General features: G+C 39.2%; 2 protein-coding genes across 2 annotated transcripts; one reads left to right on the top strand and one right to left on the bottom strand.

The window, feature by feature from the left end:
* Positions 1-529: 529 nt before the first annotated feature.
* On the top strand, positions 530-7,538 carry LOC130178938 (DNA damage-regulated autophagy modulator protein 2-like). Its single transcript, XM_056391592.1, has 8 exons — positions 530-737; positions 2,109-2,319; positions 3,179-3,246; positions 3,512-3,654; positions 3,740-3,917; positions 4,451-4,533; positions 4,932-5,024; positions 5,854-7,538. Exons 2-8 carry the CDS (start codon positions 2,189-2,191, stop codon positions 5,986-5,988), a joined length of 831 nt encoding a protein of 276 aa, XP_056247567.1. The 5' UTR covers positions 530-737; positions 2,109-2,188; the 3' UTR covers positions 5,989-7,538.
* A 636-nt stretch (positions 7,539-8,174) lies between these two features.
* On the bottom strand, positions 8,175-13,769 carry c2h6orf89 (chromosome 2 C6orf89 homolog). Its single transcript, XM_056391580.1, has 8 exons — positions 13,605-13,769; positions 12,291-12,563; positions 11,731-11,896; positions 11,421-11,569; positions 11,011-11,162; positions 10,687-10,822; positions 10,301-10,424; positions 8,175-10,022 (listed from the first exon to the last, which is right to left on the bottom strand). The coding sequence occupies exons 2-8, from the start codon at positions 12,477-12,479 to the stop codon at positions 9,940-9,942; spliced, it is 999 nt and encodes a 332-aa protein (XP_056247555.1). The 5' UTR covers positions 12,480-12,563; positions 13,605-13,769; the 3' UTR covers positions 8,175-9,939.
* Between the last annotated feature and the right edge of the window lie 282 nt (positions 13,770-14,051).

The following is a 14,051-nucleotide window of genomic DNA, read 5'->3' on the forward strand; positions in this document are numbered from 1 at the left end:
GATGTAATGTCAGGTACAGGGACAGTTGTATGAAAATGTTAGGGCAAATACATATTTTGTTGATTTTTGAAGTGGAAAGAAGTAAATATAACTACTGCAGCCAACTAGAAATGAACTCAACAGTTGGCCTAACTCCTAGCTCCTGTCAGCTTGTAAAAATGAGAACTCGCTACGCTGTTGATAATTTAGTGTAAATTGTTCAACATTGTAGCTGAATGCTTTAAGTGTTTATCTGCTATAAAAATGTAAAAGCGACTTCATCTGTGTTCACTCTCTTATATGTTTAGATTTTACTTTCTAATTGTGCAAAATAGTTTATCCTGTTGTCAGATTGTGGGTCAGTTGTGACTCACTTAAACACTCGTGCCTTGGGAACTAATGCCTACATCTGACCTGCCTCTGACCTGCAGTTCCGACGGCGGCCACTAGTGCACAGAGCGGCGCTGTTCCTACAGGTTCACCTGCGAGACAGAATTCAGGACAGATGGGTGTCATTTTTTGTCTTGTCATTGACCGGCGCATGCGCACTTCATCATTGACTAAACTGCAACTTCGCTGTGACAACTTAAACGCTCTAATATTTTTTAATGGAAGTTTGGCACACACGCGCTGTAGTACACCGATGATTATTTACTTGTACCGAAAGTGTAAACACCAAATTTGTGTTTTGAAAGAAGTGATTCGGGTGTGTTTTTGTTGGCGCAGCAGGATTATGGTCGCTGGAGGACTTCAGTAACGTGAGTGTCATTATGTTGAGTTAGTGTGACTGCTTCACCTAACGTTATTTCCTCAGTTTCCTCTGTGTCCAACCGACAAAACTTTGAAAAAACTGTTGATTTATAACGTTTGTAGACGACGAAGGTTATCGGACGTAGCTAGCTAACGGTATCAAGCTAGTAACTGTCTTTTTTTTTTTTTAATAAACTAATTGGTCCGTGTTCGTTAACCATTTAGCTCAATGTTACTGTGTATTTGGTGAATGAATATGTTTGTATGTTCACTGGGGGCCGTTATGTGTATCGTTTGGTGTATGATATTTTCTTAATTGGTGAAACATGGTATTATGCGATATGTGTAGCTTAGTTTTTGCTGGATTTTGGTGTGTGAGAATAACAGCAGAACAATTTTTTTTTAAATAAACGTGTCTTGTTTCACTTCCCCAGTGAGAAAACGAGGGGACTTTCCTGAACTGATCTTTAACCCCAACACTTTTATGACTTAAAGTTACACAGTAAATCTCTGATGAAGCTATGGCTTGGCTTCTTTCCGCTTGTGTGGGATGAATTTTGTTGTCCAGGAAATCACATGATCACATCCTGTATTGGTAAATGTTATTTGACTAATCTGTCCTCCCAAACGTGGTGCTTTGACCGATGTTCCGGGATGTACTGATAATTATGACAGGGTTTATTCCTTAACCCTCATATTTATTTAATGGCAGCCATGTAACTAAAAATTATTTTCATTATTGACTTATTTAAGATAAGATAAGATTAGATATTCCTTTATTAATCCCACAGTGGGGAAATTTCCCGATTCACAGCAGCAAAGTGGACAGTACAAAGAAAGAAAAACAGCTTGCCACTTAAAGAGGATAAATAATATAATATAATAAAATATCAATTTATCAACTAACTAAACTAATCACCTACACATAGAGGAAAAGTTATATTCATTGTTCTGTCAGACACAAGTCTGGATTAACAACTAGCCACTGCAAAGGAACCTCAGACCCCCAGGTTTACTCAATATGATTTGGGTCTGCAGAATAGTATTATTACAAATTTGTTATAAAATTTGCACTACTTCGGTAGAATATAAACTATGACAAGTCCTCCAGCTTGTAGCCTGGTACTGTAGAGGTAACCTGTGTCAAAATATAGTTTAAGACCTTAACTGTTTTCGTTTATGTTATGGTCTTATGATGGTAACGCACTGTCAAACTGCTGAAACTGGAAATAAACATTAATGTTCGCATCAATATTCAACATTGATAATTGACATGTTCTTGAGATGGCGATGAAACAGCAGTACAGATGTTGGTTGTCACTGTGTACAATAAATCAGTGTGTTTCATGGTGTCTGTGTAATTGTGTTTGTCATTCTAGGTTTGTTGTGTACAGGAGAAAGTGAACCAACAGCACGCACACACACACACACACACACACACACACATGGTGAGGAGGCCATGTGGTGGTTCCAACAGGGTCTGTGCTTCCTGCCAGCCGCTCTGGTCATCTGGACAGCGGCGTCTTTCGTCTTCGCTTATATCACAGCGGTGTTGCTGAGACATGTGGATCCTCTGGTGCCGTACATCAGGTCTGAGTCTGGACATGCATTTATTTAAGTAATTGTACCTAAGAAATGATTGTTAAATCCTGCTGAGAGGTATTGAAAAAACTGTGATGTAATAAATAATTGTTGTCCTCATTGCTTTTCCAACATACTTTCAATATTAGGCGAAACAGGTATTAAATTGCATTCTGTTAAGAGGTGAAATGATTTGTTAAGTGTTTTGATAATAAAAGTAATTGATTCTGTAATTTCTGAAGTGAAAATAATGAAAAAATTAAAAAAATTCTTGTAATTACAGCCTCTCATATTAGAGGATATGCTGTTTTTCATGTATTATTTTTCATATATCATATATCAGCTAAATATTTTGTGGTTTTTGGAATTTTGTTCAAACAAAACAAGAGATTTAAAGACGTCAAGTTTGGCTCTGTGAAGTAAACAATGAAAATAATTAAGTTGCAGCCCCAATTCTATGTGGTATTAAGACATCTTAGTAATTCTTTGTGAACCTTACAGAAACCAGTGTAGTCAGTGGTTCCCATCTGTAGTGTGATTTTGGTCTGCACGTTAAAATTAGCAAATTTGTATTTTTGAATCAAAAGTTTACAATTAAAGTTACTGAAAACAGGGCTGCTATCAATTTTTAATTAATCTACTTTTTTTTTATAACAATGCAGATTTACCATCAAATTCATACAATTTTTTTGAAACAATGGGTCCATGATTTCAGACAAAAGTGCACAAAAGCAGCTTCTCATTTTTAGGTGTCATTTGAATGTATTCAACCTCTGATGAAGATAAACATTATTTAATTCACCAAAATCTTTTTTTCCTGTTCAACTCAATGAGCCATTTTTCTCTTTCCCTTTGTTGTGTGTTGCAGTGACACAGGAACAATGGCACCAGAGAGGTGTGTGTTTGGCATCATGTTGGATGTGTCAGCCTTTTTAGGTAACACACACACACACACACACACACACACACACACACACAAACCCTTTTTTTACAGATTTTTTAAAACTATTTAAACAATAAAATATATCATTAAATGAAATGGTGCAGGAAGTAATAGAAATGTAATCTGTGTAATTTAGTCGCTTGTTACTAAATTGGTTAAGAAATAATGTTAAAATTTTATCCATTTATCAATATTGATCAATAATTTCATTTTTAAAGCCATGTTTTGATTGACTGCTGTTTGTGTGTGTGGTTGCAGGTATGGCAACGGTGTACGTGCGTTACAAACAGGTGCAGGCTCTGACAGGTGTGGACAATGTCAGACTCCACAGACTCAACAGCTTCGGGCTGCTGCTCGGCGTGATCAGCTCCTTCGGGATGTGCGTGGTCGCCAACTTCCAGGTGAGTGCTGCCGGTCCTGGATCCGTTCATCCTGTACAATGTGTGAACACGTCAGCAGTGAATTTGTGTGTGTGTGTCGGAGCAGAAGACCACACTGTTCTCCATGCACCTGGTGGGGGCGGTGCTGACCTTCGGAGTCGGGGCTCTCTACATCCTGGTTCAGACGCTGCTCTCGCTCAAAATGCAGCCTCACGTCCACAGCAAGGCCATCTACCTGGTCCGCCTCGGCATCGGAGTCTGGACACTGTGCAGCATCATCAGCAGTATCCTTTAACACAGTCCAGCTGTCATGAAATCAATTTTGTTAATTAACATGAGAGTAAGAGCAGAGTCATAGTGATCACAATTACTGAGGAAAGAGAAGTTTTAATAATTAAAGGAATAGTCACTTTACATTTCTGATAATGAACAACAGACAAATTCAGGTGTGTGTTTCCTGATCAATCTCTTAAGAAACCTGATCACTGCTCGACTCTCCTGAATCAGAAAACAGGGAGGTGTCAGCTAGAGAACAGATTGCAGGATGCAGCATAATCATTTCTGCCAGTTTTTTTTTTTATGCAAATGAAAATCGAAAAAAAATGTATTAGTTTGATGAAAACATAATGAGAACACAACCTGAACATTAGAGAGAAATGTTGTTGAAGCAAACACGTGATTGATTTTCTGAATCTGAATTTCTCTTGTGTATTGAAACAATTCCTTGCAAGGCTTATCATGTTGTCAAACATGCGTCCTGCTTTATTAATGCTGTGGTGTCTCTGAAAATAAGCTGTGATCCTTAACAGGTCGTCAGTGTTCATATCATCAGTCATCATGTACAGCAGTCTGCCAGGAGTGGACGTAGCTCACAAACTGCACTGGATTCCTGGAGAGATGGTCAGTTGTGTGTGTGTGTGTGTGTGTGTGTGCGCGTGTGTGCGCGCATCAGAGCTTGGTTTCAGTAATGATACTAAAATTGTTAAAATGAAGTAATGTGAACCAAGTTCTCAGAAGTTAAACACTGTCTAACCACAACCGGCTTTACAGGAACTTTATCTAAATAAAATCCAGTCCAAAACTGAAAGTTAAGACTTAAATCACAAAATATCTGTTATAAGACAACAAGATTAGACTCTGAACAAACATTTAATGTCAGCTTTCAGTACTTGAAGTTTAGTTTTTGATACTCAGCATTACACATTTCAGTCAGTATCACACAACTATTGAGGCTGGATACACAGCCCTTTGCAGCATCACTGCAACATTTAGGTTTCTGTTTTTAATTATTTTTCCAGGGTTACACGGCTCACATCGTCAGCACCGTGTCTGAATGGTCACTGGCCTTTTCCTTCATCAGCTTCTTCCTCACCTACATCAGAGATTTTCAGGTATTTTGTCTCATCTTTTCACCCACAGCTTCAGCTGAAGGTCTTGGCTGTTTTGTTTTGTTTCAAGCCAAATTTACTGTAAATCAAGATCTGGTCCAAGATCTGGACCAAGGTGTTCAGGTATCAACACTGCATAGAAAATGTTCTGAAGTGGCTCCTACAAACAAAAGCTTGTTTAAAGGAAATCCTCACATTTTATTTTTAAGTTTGTCCAGATGTATAAAACTGTGTAGGTTAATGACTTAAAGGAAAAGTTTGACTTATTCTTCTTTGGCTTATTTGGCATCTACAGCCGGACTCCTGTTAACCTGCATTTACCATAAATCTGACTTAAATATGAAGCTACAGCCAGCAGCCAGCTAGCTTAGCTTAATATAAAGACTGGAAACAGGGGAAACTGCTAGTCTGGCTCTGTCCAAAAGTTCAAAAGTCCAACTACCAGCACAAGATCAGTAATTAAAACATTATATCTTGTTTGTTTAATCCATACAAAAAAACTAGCTAAAAGAAACTGGCAGTTCCAGCTCCTCTTAAGAACACAAGTTTTCCATTTTCAGTGTCTGTTTTTGTAGGGATTAACTAAACAAAGTATGTGTTAAAAGAATTCAAGGTGCTGCAAGGCTAGCTGCTTTTATGCTAAGCTAGGCTACCCACGTCCTGACTCCAGCTTCATATTTAGTGCACGGACACAAGAGTGTTATCGATCTAGAATAATCAAGAATAAGCCTGTTACTCTTAAAGTCAGCCTCTTCCTTTAAGCTCTTCTTTAAGATCTGGGCTGACAAACATTTCCTAATTATTTTTTTAATCTTTTTTTTTTTTTATGAAGAAAATTAACTTGCGAGCAGAGGTGGATTTGCAGAGCAGCCACCTGTATGACTGGCCACATGGAGGTGTTGTCGCATCACATCATCTCAAACGTGAAGCCAACGAGTCCTCTCCACTGCTGGCAGGAGGAACGTGACCAGCAGCTGCTGCTTTTACACCAATTTTCACTTTTTCTAAACTTGTTTAAAAGCTTTTTATAGAGAATTTCTAAAAGCTGTGGCAGCTCTTAAAGGGTCAGTTCACCAAAACATATCATCTGTCCTTCCTCTTGTGGCGTCTATCAAGACAGATAGTTGTGGATTTATTTCATATCTGTCTTTGCGTTTTCTGCCTCGACCTCAGTATAATGGAGGTGAATGGAATTTACTTCAAGGAAAAAAAGGAGAAAGTTTTCATAGTGAAATCCCATTCAGATCCTCTGTACTGGGGTGCAGATATCTGCAAACCTGAACATCTAAAACCAAAACTATGTGATTGTGCCACTAGAGGTAAGGGTTTTTATTCATATTTTATCATTTGGATGAACTAACCATGTAAATCCAAATGTAATGCTTTTGCACTTTTCCCTCCAACTATATTGGTCCTTCTCAGTGACTTGTTCCACAAGCTGCACTTTATATCATTCAATTTTGAAGAGCTTTCACTGCCGTTATAAACACCACCTGCTTTTTGTTCTATCACGTGTCTGAAGCCCGCCGAGCTTCATTTGGTGGAAATAAAACAATAACTTTAGAATCATGTTTAAATGTCAGCTAATGGATTGATTAACTCTAAGGGGGAAACACTCAGGAGCGTTGAGTTTAGTCTGTCAAGTTCAACAAACAAGATGCTTTAATATTTTAACTGTTTCTGACCAGTTATAAGTCTGCTTTTATTCCTTGTTTACGAGGGTGTTTGCAAGACTTCCACTTTTTTTTAAGAGTTCCCCATTTTTATTGATGTGGGGGAGTAGAACTGACGATAAGTGAACAGCTCCCCCTGCTGGAGAATCAGAAGTGAGTTTGTGCTAACCTGAAGTGTCTGCCACCAGAAAAATTATACATTTTTAGTGTTTTAATCATAATTGATTCATAATGTTTTTTTTTAAGTATAAATTTATTCAATTTGCACTGATGTTATGCACACTTTTTTTTAATCCACAATTTAATTTGCCAATTTATATGAATTCATTGCTACATTGTTTACATCTGTGTTTACTAGCCAACAGTCCTTTTCTTCACTGCCTTTGTTGGCAAATTACTGCCACCAACTATCAGTGGAACGGCACTAAACTAGCTACAGGAATTTTATCACGTTGCAGCAAAACGAGGAAACACTCATAAAAACATCTCTTTATGGTCACAAACACCTTTAATCTAAAGCAGCTGTTGAGTTTGAAGAGGTGAGGCAGAAGTGCTCTGCTTGGTCAGATTTCTCTCAACACACAATAGTTGCATTTTAATCATATCATTCATAAATAAAACTGTCTTTAAATTAAATCTCTCAGCATTTTTAAATTGACAAATCTATTATCAGGAAAACAGTTAATTTTTCTGATGGCACACTTCACACTGCACAGGACCTGCCGTCAATTAACTGAGAACAAACTGTATCTACAAATAAACATTAATTAATCAGATAAAACTTACTTACCCTAAATTGTGTATATTATACTGTTTGCTGCAAATAAAAATGTATTTGTTTGTGGTTACTGGTCATATTTTGTCTGCATGTCTTCGTCTTCATGTAGGGAGGATTAATTGCAGGAGTGTTGTATTAGATTGCATTAGGTTTTATCTGTTAAACAATCTTTGTTATCTTTAACAACCCTTTACTTTATGTTGACAAAATTGTTTGTTCCAATTATCTATGCAAAAAAATTATTAAAGAGTGCAAGTTAATATAGAATTTATTAACTGGCAAAATGTATACTTTAAGTCGTCCTACATTAACATAAAAACATAATTGGTTGGACAATATAATGTAAACACCTATAAGGAAATGAAGTGTTCAATGTACAGTATTGGTCAACAATTATAACTTCTCCTGTAAAGACATTTTACATTATTACAGCTGTGTTTTACTATATTGTCATTCATTATCTGTTTAATTATGGGTGCCCACAGGAGGAGTTATAACTGTTGGCAAAGACACTAATGGAGACGTATTTTCTTAAAACTACATTATAATGCATTTGAAATGCTCCATTTATTATAAACATCGGGACTTAAAGTTGAGTGTTGCCTATTAACTTGACTGCACAACTTTCCTTTTTTTTCTAAGAACCACATTTTCAACCACTCGCATTTATCACATCTTAAAAATCAAAATCCCACACAGATGGAAGTAAATACATGACAAGTTTTAATTTTCTCAAAACTATGACATTTCTATGCAAAGCGTACATTTTTTTAAAGATTCACCCCGATTTTTTGTAGCAGTGATGTTTGGACATTTGAGGATTTTTGGATCACTAAAACAAAAATTAGGGAGTGCGTCTTTAAAACACACAAATTTGACAGGCTTTTACTTTGGCAAACTGATTTAATATTAGACTTTTATTACGAGCCATGGATGATGGTGTCTCATCAATCCTGATCATGCACAAAATATAATCTCTACCTCTCACAATCTGTTGAAGATGCTCTGATGTTAACTTTTGTCTGCACCCTGTACTGATAATCACAAGTGATACTCAAAATGATAATATTACAACACATTATTATTAAAATTAATGGCTTGAACCTATATACATACAATCATACAATCAACAATAAATAATGACACTGAAATAGAGAAGCAGCTTTGTCCATAAAATCTCAAAAATCAAAATTAAAAACGAATCTGAAGCTGATAAAACGTTGGATGAAAATAGACAAATATTTTCAGCGTCTGATAAGTTTGAGAAGTAACTGGTTGTTAAAGGGTTAGTTTACCCAAAACCCCTAATCTAAAAAAAAACAAAAAAAACACTCTCTCTTCCTTCCAGTGGTTTGTTGACAGTTTTATCTCAATTTTTGAAAAATCCGTCACTGCTTCCATCTAAATGAACAGTGGTGAGTTTTAGGAATTCAGTGCCTGTGATGATCCACAGAAAACACTGGAGACAGTTCATAGATTTCAAATTTCAATTTAAAAATAATGCAGTTTTTCAGTAGCAAGAGCTGAGATTTTAAAATAATGTAGATCATTATGTCTTAATGAGTTTACACAAGATTCATTAAGACAACAAATTTCCCACCGACCAGGGTCACATCCGTTTTGTCTGACCATCTGCCCAAAATCTGATCAACTAATCAATTAGACTAATTGTTGCAGGTCGTCAACGTTTAAATCACAATATGCATCACAAAAATCTTTGTTAAATTCCAATCCAAGTTCCAAGTGTGTTCTCGATACCACCAGAGACACCCAGGATCAAATTTAGGTGTTCGTTGTGTGGGTGAACTGGCCCTTTAACATGGGAGGAGAGAATCAGATGAAGAGCAGAAGGGGAAGATGCAGGTGTGTCTCAGAACTTCAAGAGGTAGTGAACGTCTATGCATGTATTATAAGAACTGGATACCAGACTCAAAGATGGCGACCACCTGCAGACATGCATATCAGAGAGAGTCACTTAACAAATTAGCGCGCAGTGATTCAGAGGTCTGGAACCAGGCTAATGCAAACGCACTCAACAGTGACTCACTACCTTCTGAAACAGAGACACGCCTAATGATTTCATGAAAAGTATTATGTTTGTTAACTGCTAGAGTCCTGCTTGAAGCCATGGCACGAGCACATCCAGAACATCTGAGAGATGTTAACGCAGAGGGTTTAGAGACTGACGACATTCTGACGTTAAACACAAGGACAAAGCCATAAAGTCATTTGTCAAACCTCTGACCTCCACCCTTGAAACCTGTAGGAAATCCATCTTTTCCAAACTGAAGTCATGTGTGCAGTGGTTTCCAGAAAAAAGACCAGAGGGTTATAAGGCATCAGTGGGCGGGGCAACAAGAAGGCCGACAACCTCCGACACACCTCAGCAGGAAGTCGAACATTCACAGCCGATCTGCACGTTCCCAGCCCTGAACTCTGTCCGCCTTCGCTTCACCCCACCTGAACGTTAAAAGGCCGATCCGTCACAGATGATATTCTGGCCTCGGCCGGGGAACAGCTCCATCTGCCAGTACCGAGGATCAGCGTACACTACACAGGTCAAAGGTCAAAGGGAACAACTGTCAACTGAGTGTTCAGACCAGACAGCTTCAGCAGCCACGTGAGATGTTAAAATGTTTGATTCTAAGGATCAGGAGAGCAGATTCTGCCGACAAACACCTCAAAGACTACAGGTACAGTTTGAGCAGTGTTGCTATATTATTATTATTATTATTATTATTATATATCGGAAAGCAGCCTGAAATTAAGCAGCTGTGAGTCAATGTGTTCAGCAATTTTAAGACAATTTATTATGTATTTATTGTTACCCATGTCTCCAGGTGTCAGCCACAGGTTGAAGGAGCTGCAGTGTTTCTGACAGCGTTGAACAGGCAGAACTCGAACTGTTGGCAGCCCCTCACCCACCACCAGCCAGCCCAACACCCCGACACCCTGTAACACAGGCAGCAAGTCAGAGTTACAACAAAGCCTGAGGGCACGTGAGTTGTGTGAACTGACATCCAGGAATGTCTGCAATGTGAAACCTCCCTACACCAATACCTGTTGCAAAAGGGTATTGTGTTAAACTTGCTCCAGTAGAATTACAACATGGTCCTTTTTTGCAGTTTTCTCCATCATTCTTGTCAGTAACAGTATCTCTGTCCTCCAGTCTCTCAGTGTGGAGACGTCTGGACGTGATCTCAGCTGGACTCACCTTGCTCTGGGAGTTTGTGCTGTGGGTGACCAGGCAGCGCTGCAGGATGGTCCCTGCACTGTCCAGCAGGGGGCAGAGCTCAGCCTTCGGGAAGAGCCACCTCAACACCTTCTCCCTGGTTCCAGAGCTAAACCTCCTACAGAAACAAACACAATACGCACAGTCAATCAGCAGTCACTATCAAATAGCACTGTGTCCACGGATGGGATTCAGATGTTATTTAGCAGATCAAACAGAGTTACATGTTATCCACATTAATCCACATAATGTACAGTTTTCTGTTCTGATAACCGCTCAGTGTTTACTTTGAACAGAGTTGTGTACCAGAGCAGGGTGAAGTTGGCGGGTCCCTGAGGGAGGCCAAGGTTGTGGTTCTGCAGCCCGTCGTCCTCCTCCAGCAGAATGGACATGGACCCTGAATGGGCCAGGTAGAGCTCCTCGAGCTGCTGCCGCTGGATGCTGAGGGACTCCCCACCCTGCAGAGACCAGTATGAACAAACAGAAACCAGCATGAACAAGCATGGAATGGTTGGTCCCATACAGACTGACTGGGGACCGTACACGCTTCACCTGAGATAAAACATTCAGCAGATTAAATCAGTTCACTCTCTGATTCTGTATCAGTGTGGGATCAATTTTATTTTTTTAAAGATGCTGTTTACACAGTCTGCACCCATGGGTGTGACACGGGGATGCCCTTCAGATAGCCAACCCTGGCTTTGTTGACCTCTGACCTTCAGCAGGACGAGCTGCGGCCCCCGTCGCAGAGTCACGGTCCCTCTAAGGCTCTCTGGGACTTCCAGCACCGAAGAGATCTCTGCACAGCCCGAACAGTTGACCAGGCTCTGCCTGAGAGAGCCGGCACTCCACCATTCATGGAAACCTACAACATAAACACACACATTTACTACTATGACACTACAAGTCTTAATGTTAAACTAACATTACTTTCTCATTCATGAAAAACTGTGCTTGTGCTTTTATGTGTGTGTTTCAGAAAACTGTGGAAACAGAACTAAAGACAAAGAGTGATCACGTTCAGACCTTGCAGGTTGTACTTCTTGGCGATGGGCAGGGACAGCAGACGGACGTGGCTGAGGGGGGACGACCAGTTGTAACAGCCCAGGTTGACGAGACCCAGCTGGGGAGCACTCTGGGGGTAGGTGAAGGCCAGCACCACCACCAGCAGGAAGCCCACTGCCACCACAAACTGCAACGACAACAGAGGCATTACCAACACTGAGAGCTTTCTCCTTCCTCAGACCACACAAAATTATGAATAAACCTTAATGCATTGTATACTCTACAACAAATAATTAGTATTTTCAGAAATACATTCCACTAGCAATTATATAATATAATAATGAGGCTTCAAATCAAGTGGATATCTACAAAAGTTACCATGTCTTTTTTTGTATGAAATTCCTGTACTGTTTTTTTTTTTTTTTTTTTGCTCAGCTGCAGTGGACAAAAAGATTATTTCCACAGTGGAAACATCAGGGTCCACTAAAAAACACCAAAAACTAATTTAAGTTACAACAATAACAAGTAACAACATATTCTGTCAAGGCGATGTAATAAGTACGATGTAATATTTGCCTGACCTTGATGGTGGCTCTCAGGATGGGGAACTGCGGCGGCTCTCTCCTGGGCTCGTTGGTCTCCAGGACCTGCTTGATGAACCTCTCGATCTCCCTCTCTGACATGCCGTAGCGGTATCCCGACTGGCGGAGGATGTCGATGCTCTCCGACAGTTTGTCGTAGATACACGGCTCACTCATCGTCGTTCCCATGGCAGCGGCGACAGTAGTAATGGCGGCTTCTCGATCAAACAAGTCGATTTTCAGCTGCTGCGGGGTCTAGGAGCATGGTGTCACCTGGGGAAGTCATCTTGGGTGTTAACTGCCACTTCATTACTTTCAACAACACACAATTATCACAACCGGGGAAGGAGTTTGATAGAATTTAATTGAATCTTAATCCAGTTTTAAATCCCTTATCAAATCTTCTTCTCGCGTTTAGTAACTCGTTCATCCTCGGGAAACCACAGACGAGAACAGCTTGGCCTGTGATTGTCTTGTGTGAAGGGATGGAAATGCCACAGACATTCCTTAGATTCTTTACTAGTAGATACTGTGTAAAGCTTTGTAAGTAATGCAATTACATCATGGATAAGCAAGGCTGACGTGATGAACGTCATTCCTTTTCTGGCACTACAATTATCATAAAGCGCTGAATGTACTTTGAGCAAAGTTTGACCATTAACACTTACTGTGTGCCATCTCAGAAGATATCAAAATGTTATTTATTTTTTCTTTTAGGTCATATGTGTCAACGGAAAATAAAGTGACAGTGATAGTAACATACTATTTGATGTGGCACACACCACATAAGCCACTGGAGAGTGGTGTAGGCGGTGGATCATGAGCGATGTGCCGTTTTCATGTGGCAAAAACACATCACACTAAAACCAAGATGGGCACACAGACAGCAGTGTCTGTCGGTGGACTGGAGAGATACGCAGTTTATGGGTCACACTTAGCATCAGCACATCACAATTTGAAATGGCACATGCCAATATGAATCGGAGTATGGAAACATTTACGGAAACATCAGTAATATACCGTTTACAAGTGCTATTAGCCGGTAAAAAAAAAGGCATTTAGATGTTATTCACTGGCCACTCGACTACAAACAAGAAAACAGTGAGATGACACGATACTAAATAACACGATCATTTGACTATAGACATTAGCGAAGGCTTAATTATAGTAAAGTATATGATTTAGCAAAGACAAAAAAACAGTAGCGGTGTTTAACGTACTGAAAACAGTTCACTGACAGGTTAGCTTGTCTTTGCTAGCCATAGTTGACGTCACGTCCAGAAATAAACTCCAGAAACAAACTGAAAACCTCACCTCAAAGTGAGATCCACCGCCGTAGAGTAAAGTCTCTCATTTCTCGAGATGCACTCTGAAATAAAAGTTTTTTTTTTAAAGATAAACTCAGTTGCTAGTTGCTAGGCATGGCTACCACAAATGGACGGGCTTCTTCTTCTTCTTCTTCTTCTCTTTTTAATGTTTTTTGGCAGTTTTGACGCTACTGTGCGATTTACTGCCCTCCACAGGATGAAAAATGACACTACATCGATCACAAATCATATTCTTGAATACTACATTACTACTTACTATATTACTATATTACTCGTGTAATAACAATGAATATATATTATATATAGCACTTTTAAAAGCAGTCAACTTCAAATCACCTCTAGAACAACTTGTAAAAAATTTACAATTTTCTGTGTTGAAATTTTCCTTCCATATTATGGTTTACAGTCTTTTATCTTATGTTTTTATGTTGGG

Source organism: Seriola aureovittata, chromosome 2, assembly GCF_021018895.1.
Source record: "Seriola aureovittata isolate HTS-2021-v1 ecotype China chromosome 2, ASM2101889v1, whole genome shotgun sequence".
NCBI lineage: Eukaryota > Metazoa > Chordata > Actinopteri > Carangiformes > Carangidae > Seriola > Seriola aureovittata.

Coding starts and splice junctions, on each gene's coding strand:
- c2h6orf89 (XM_056391580.1), bottom strand. CDS start 12,479: ATGGGAACGACGATGAGTGAGCCGTGTATCTACGACAAACTGTCGGAG. Junction 11,897..12,290: donor TCCTGAGAGCCACCATCAAG/GTCAGGCAAATA, acceptor TTGTCGTTGCAG/TTTGTGGTGGCAGTGGGCTT. Junction 10,823..11,010: donor GCCAACTTCACCCTGCTCTG/GTACACAACTCT, acceptor TTGTTTCTGTAG/GAGGTTTAGCTCTGGAACCA.
- LOC130178938 (XM_056391592.1), top strand. CDS start 2,189: ATGTGGTGGTTCCAACAGGGTCTGTGCTTCCTGCCAGCCGCTCTGGTC. Junction 2,320..3,178: donor CCTCTGGTGCCGTACATCAG/GTCTGAGTCTGG, acceptor TGTGTGTTGCAG/TGACACAGGAACAATGGCAC. Junction 3,655..3,739: donor GCGTGGTCGCCAACTTCCAG/GTGAGTGCTGCC, acceptor GTGTCGGAGCAG/AAGACCACACTGTTCTCCAT.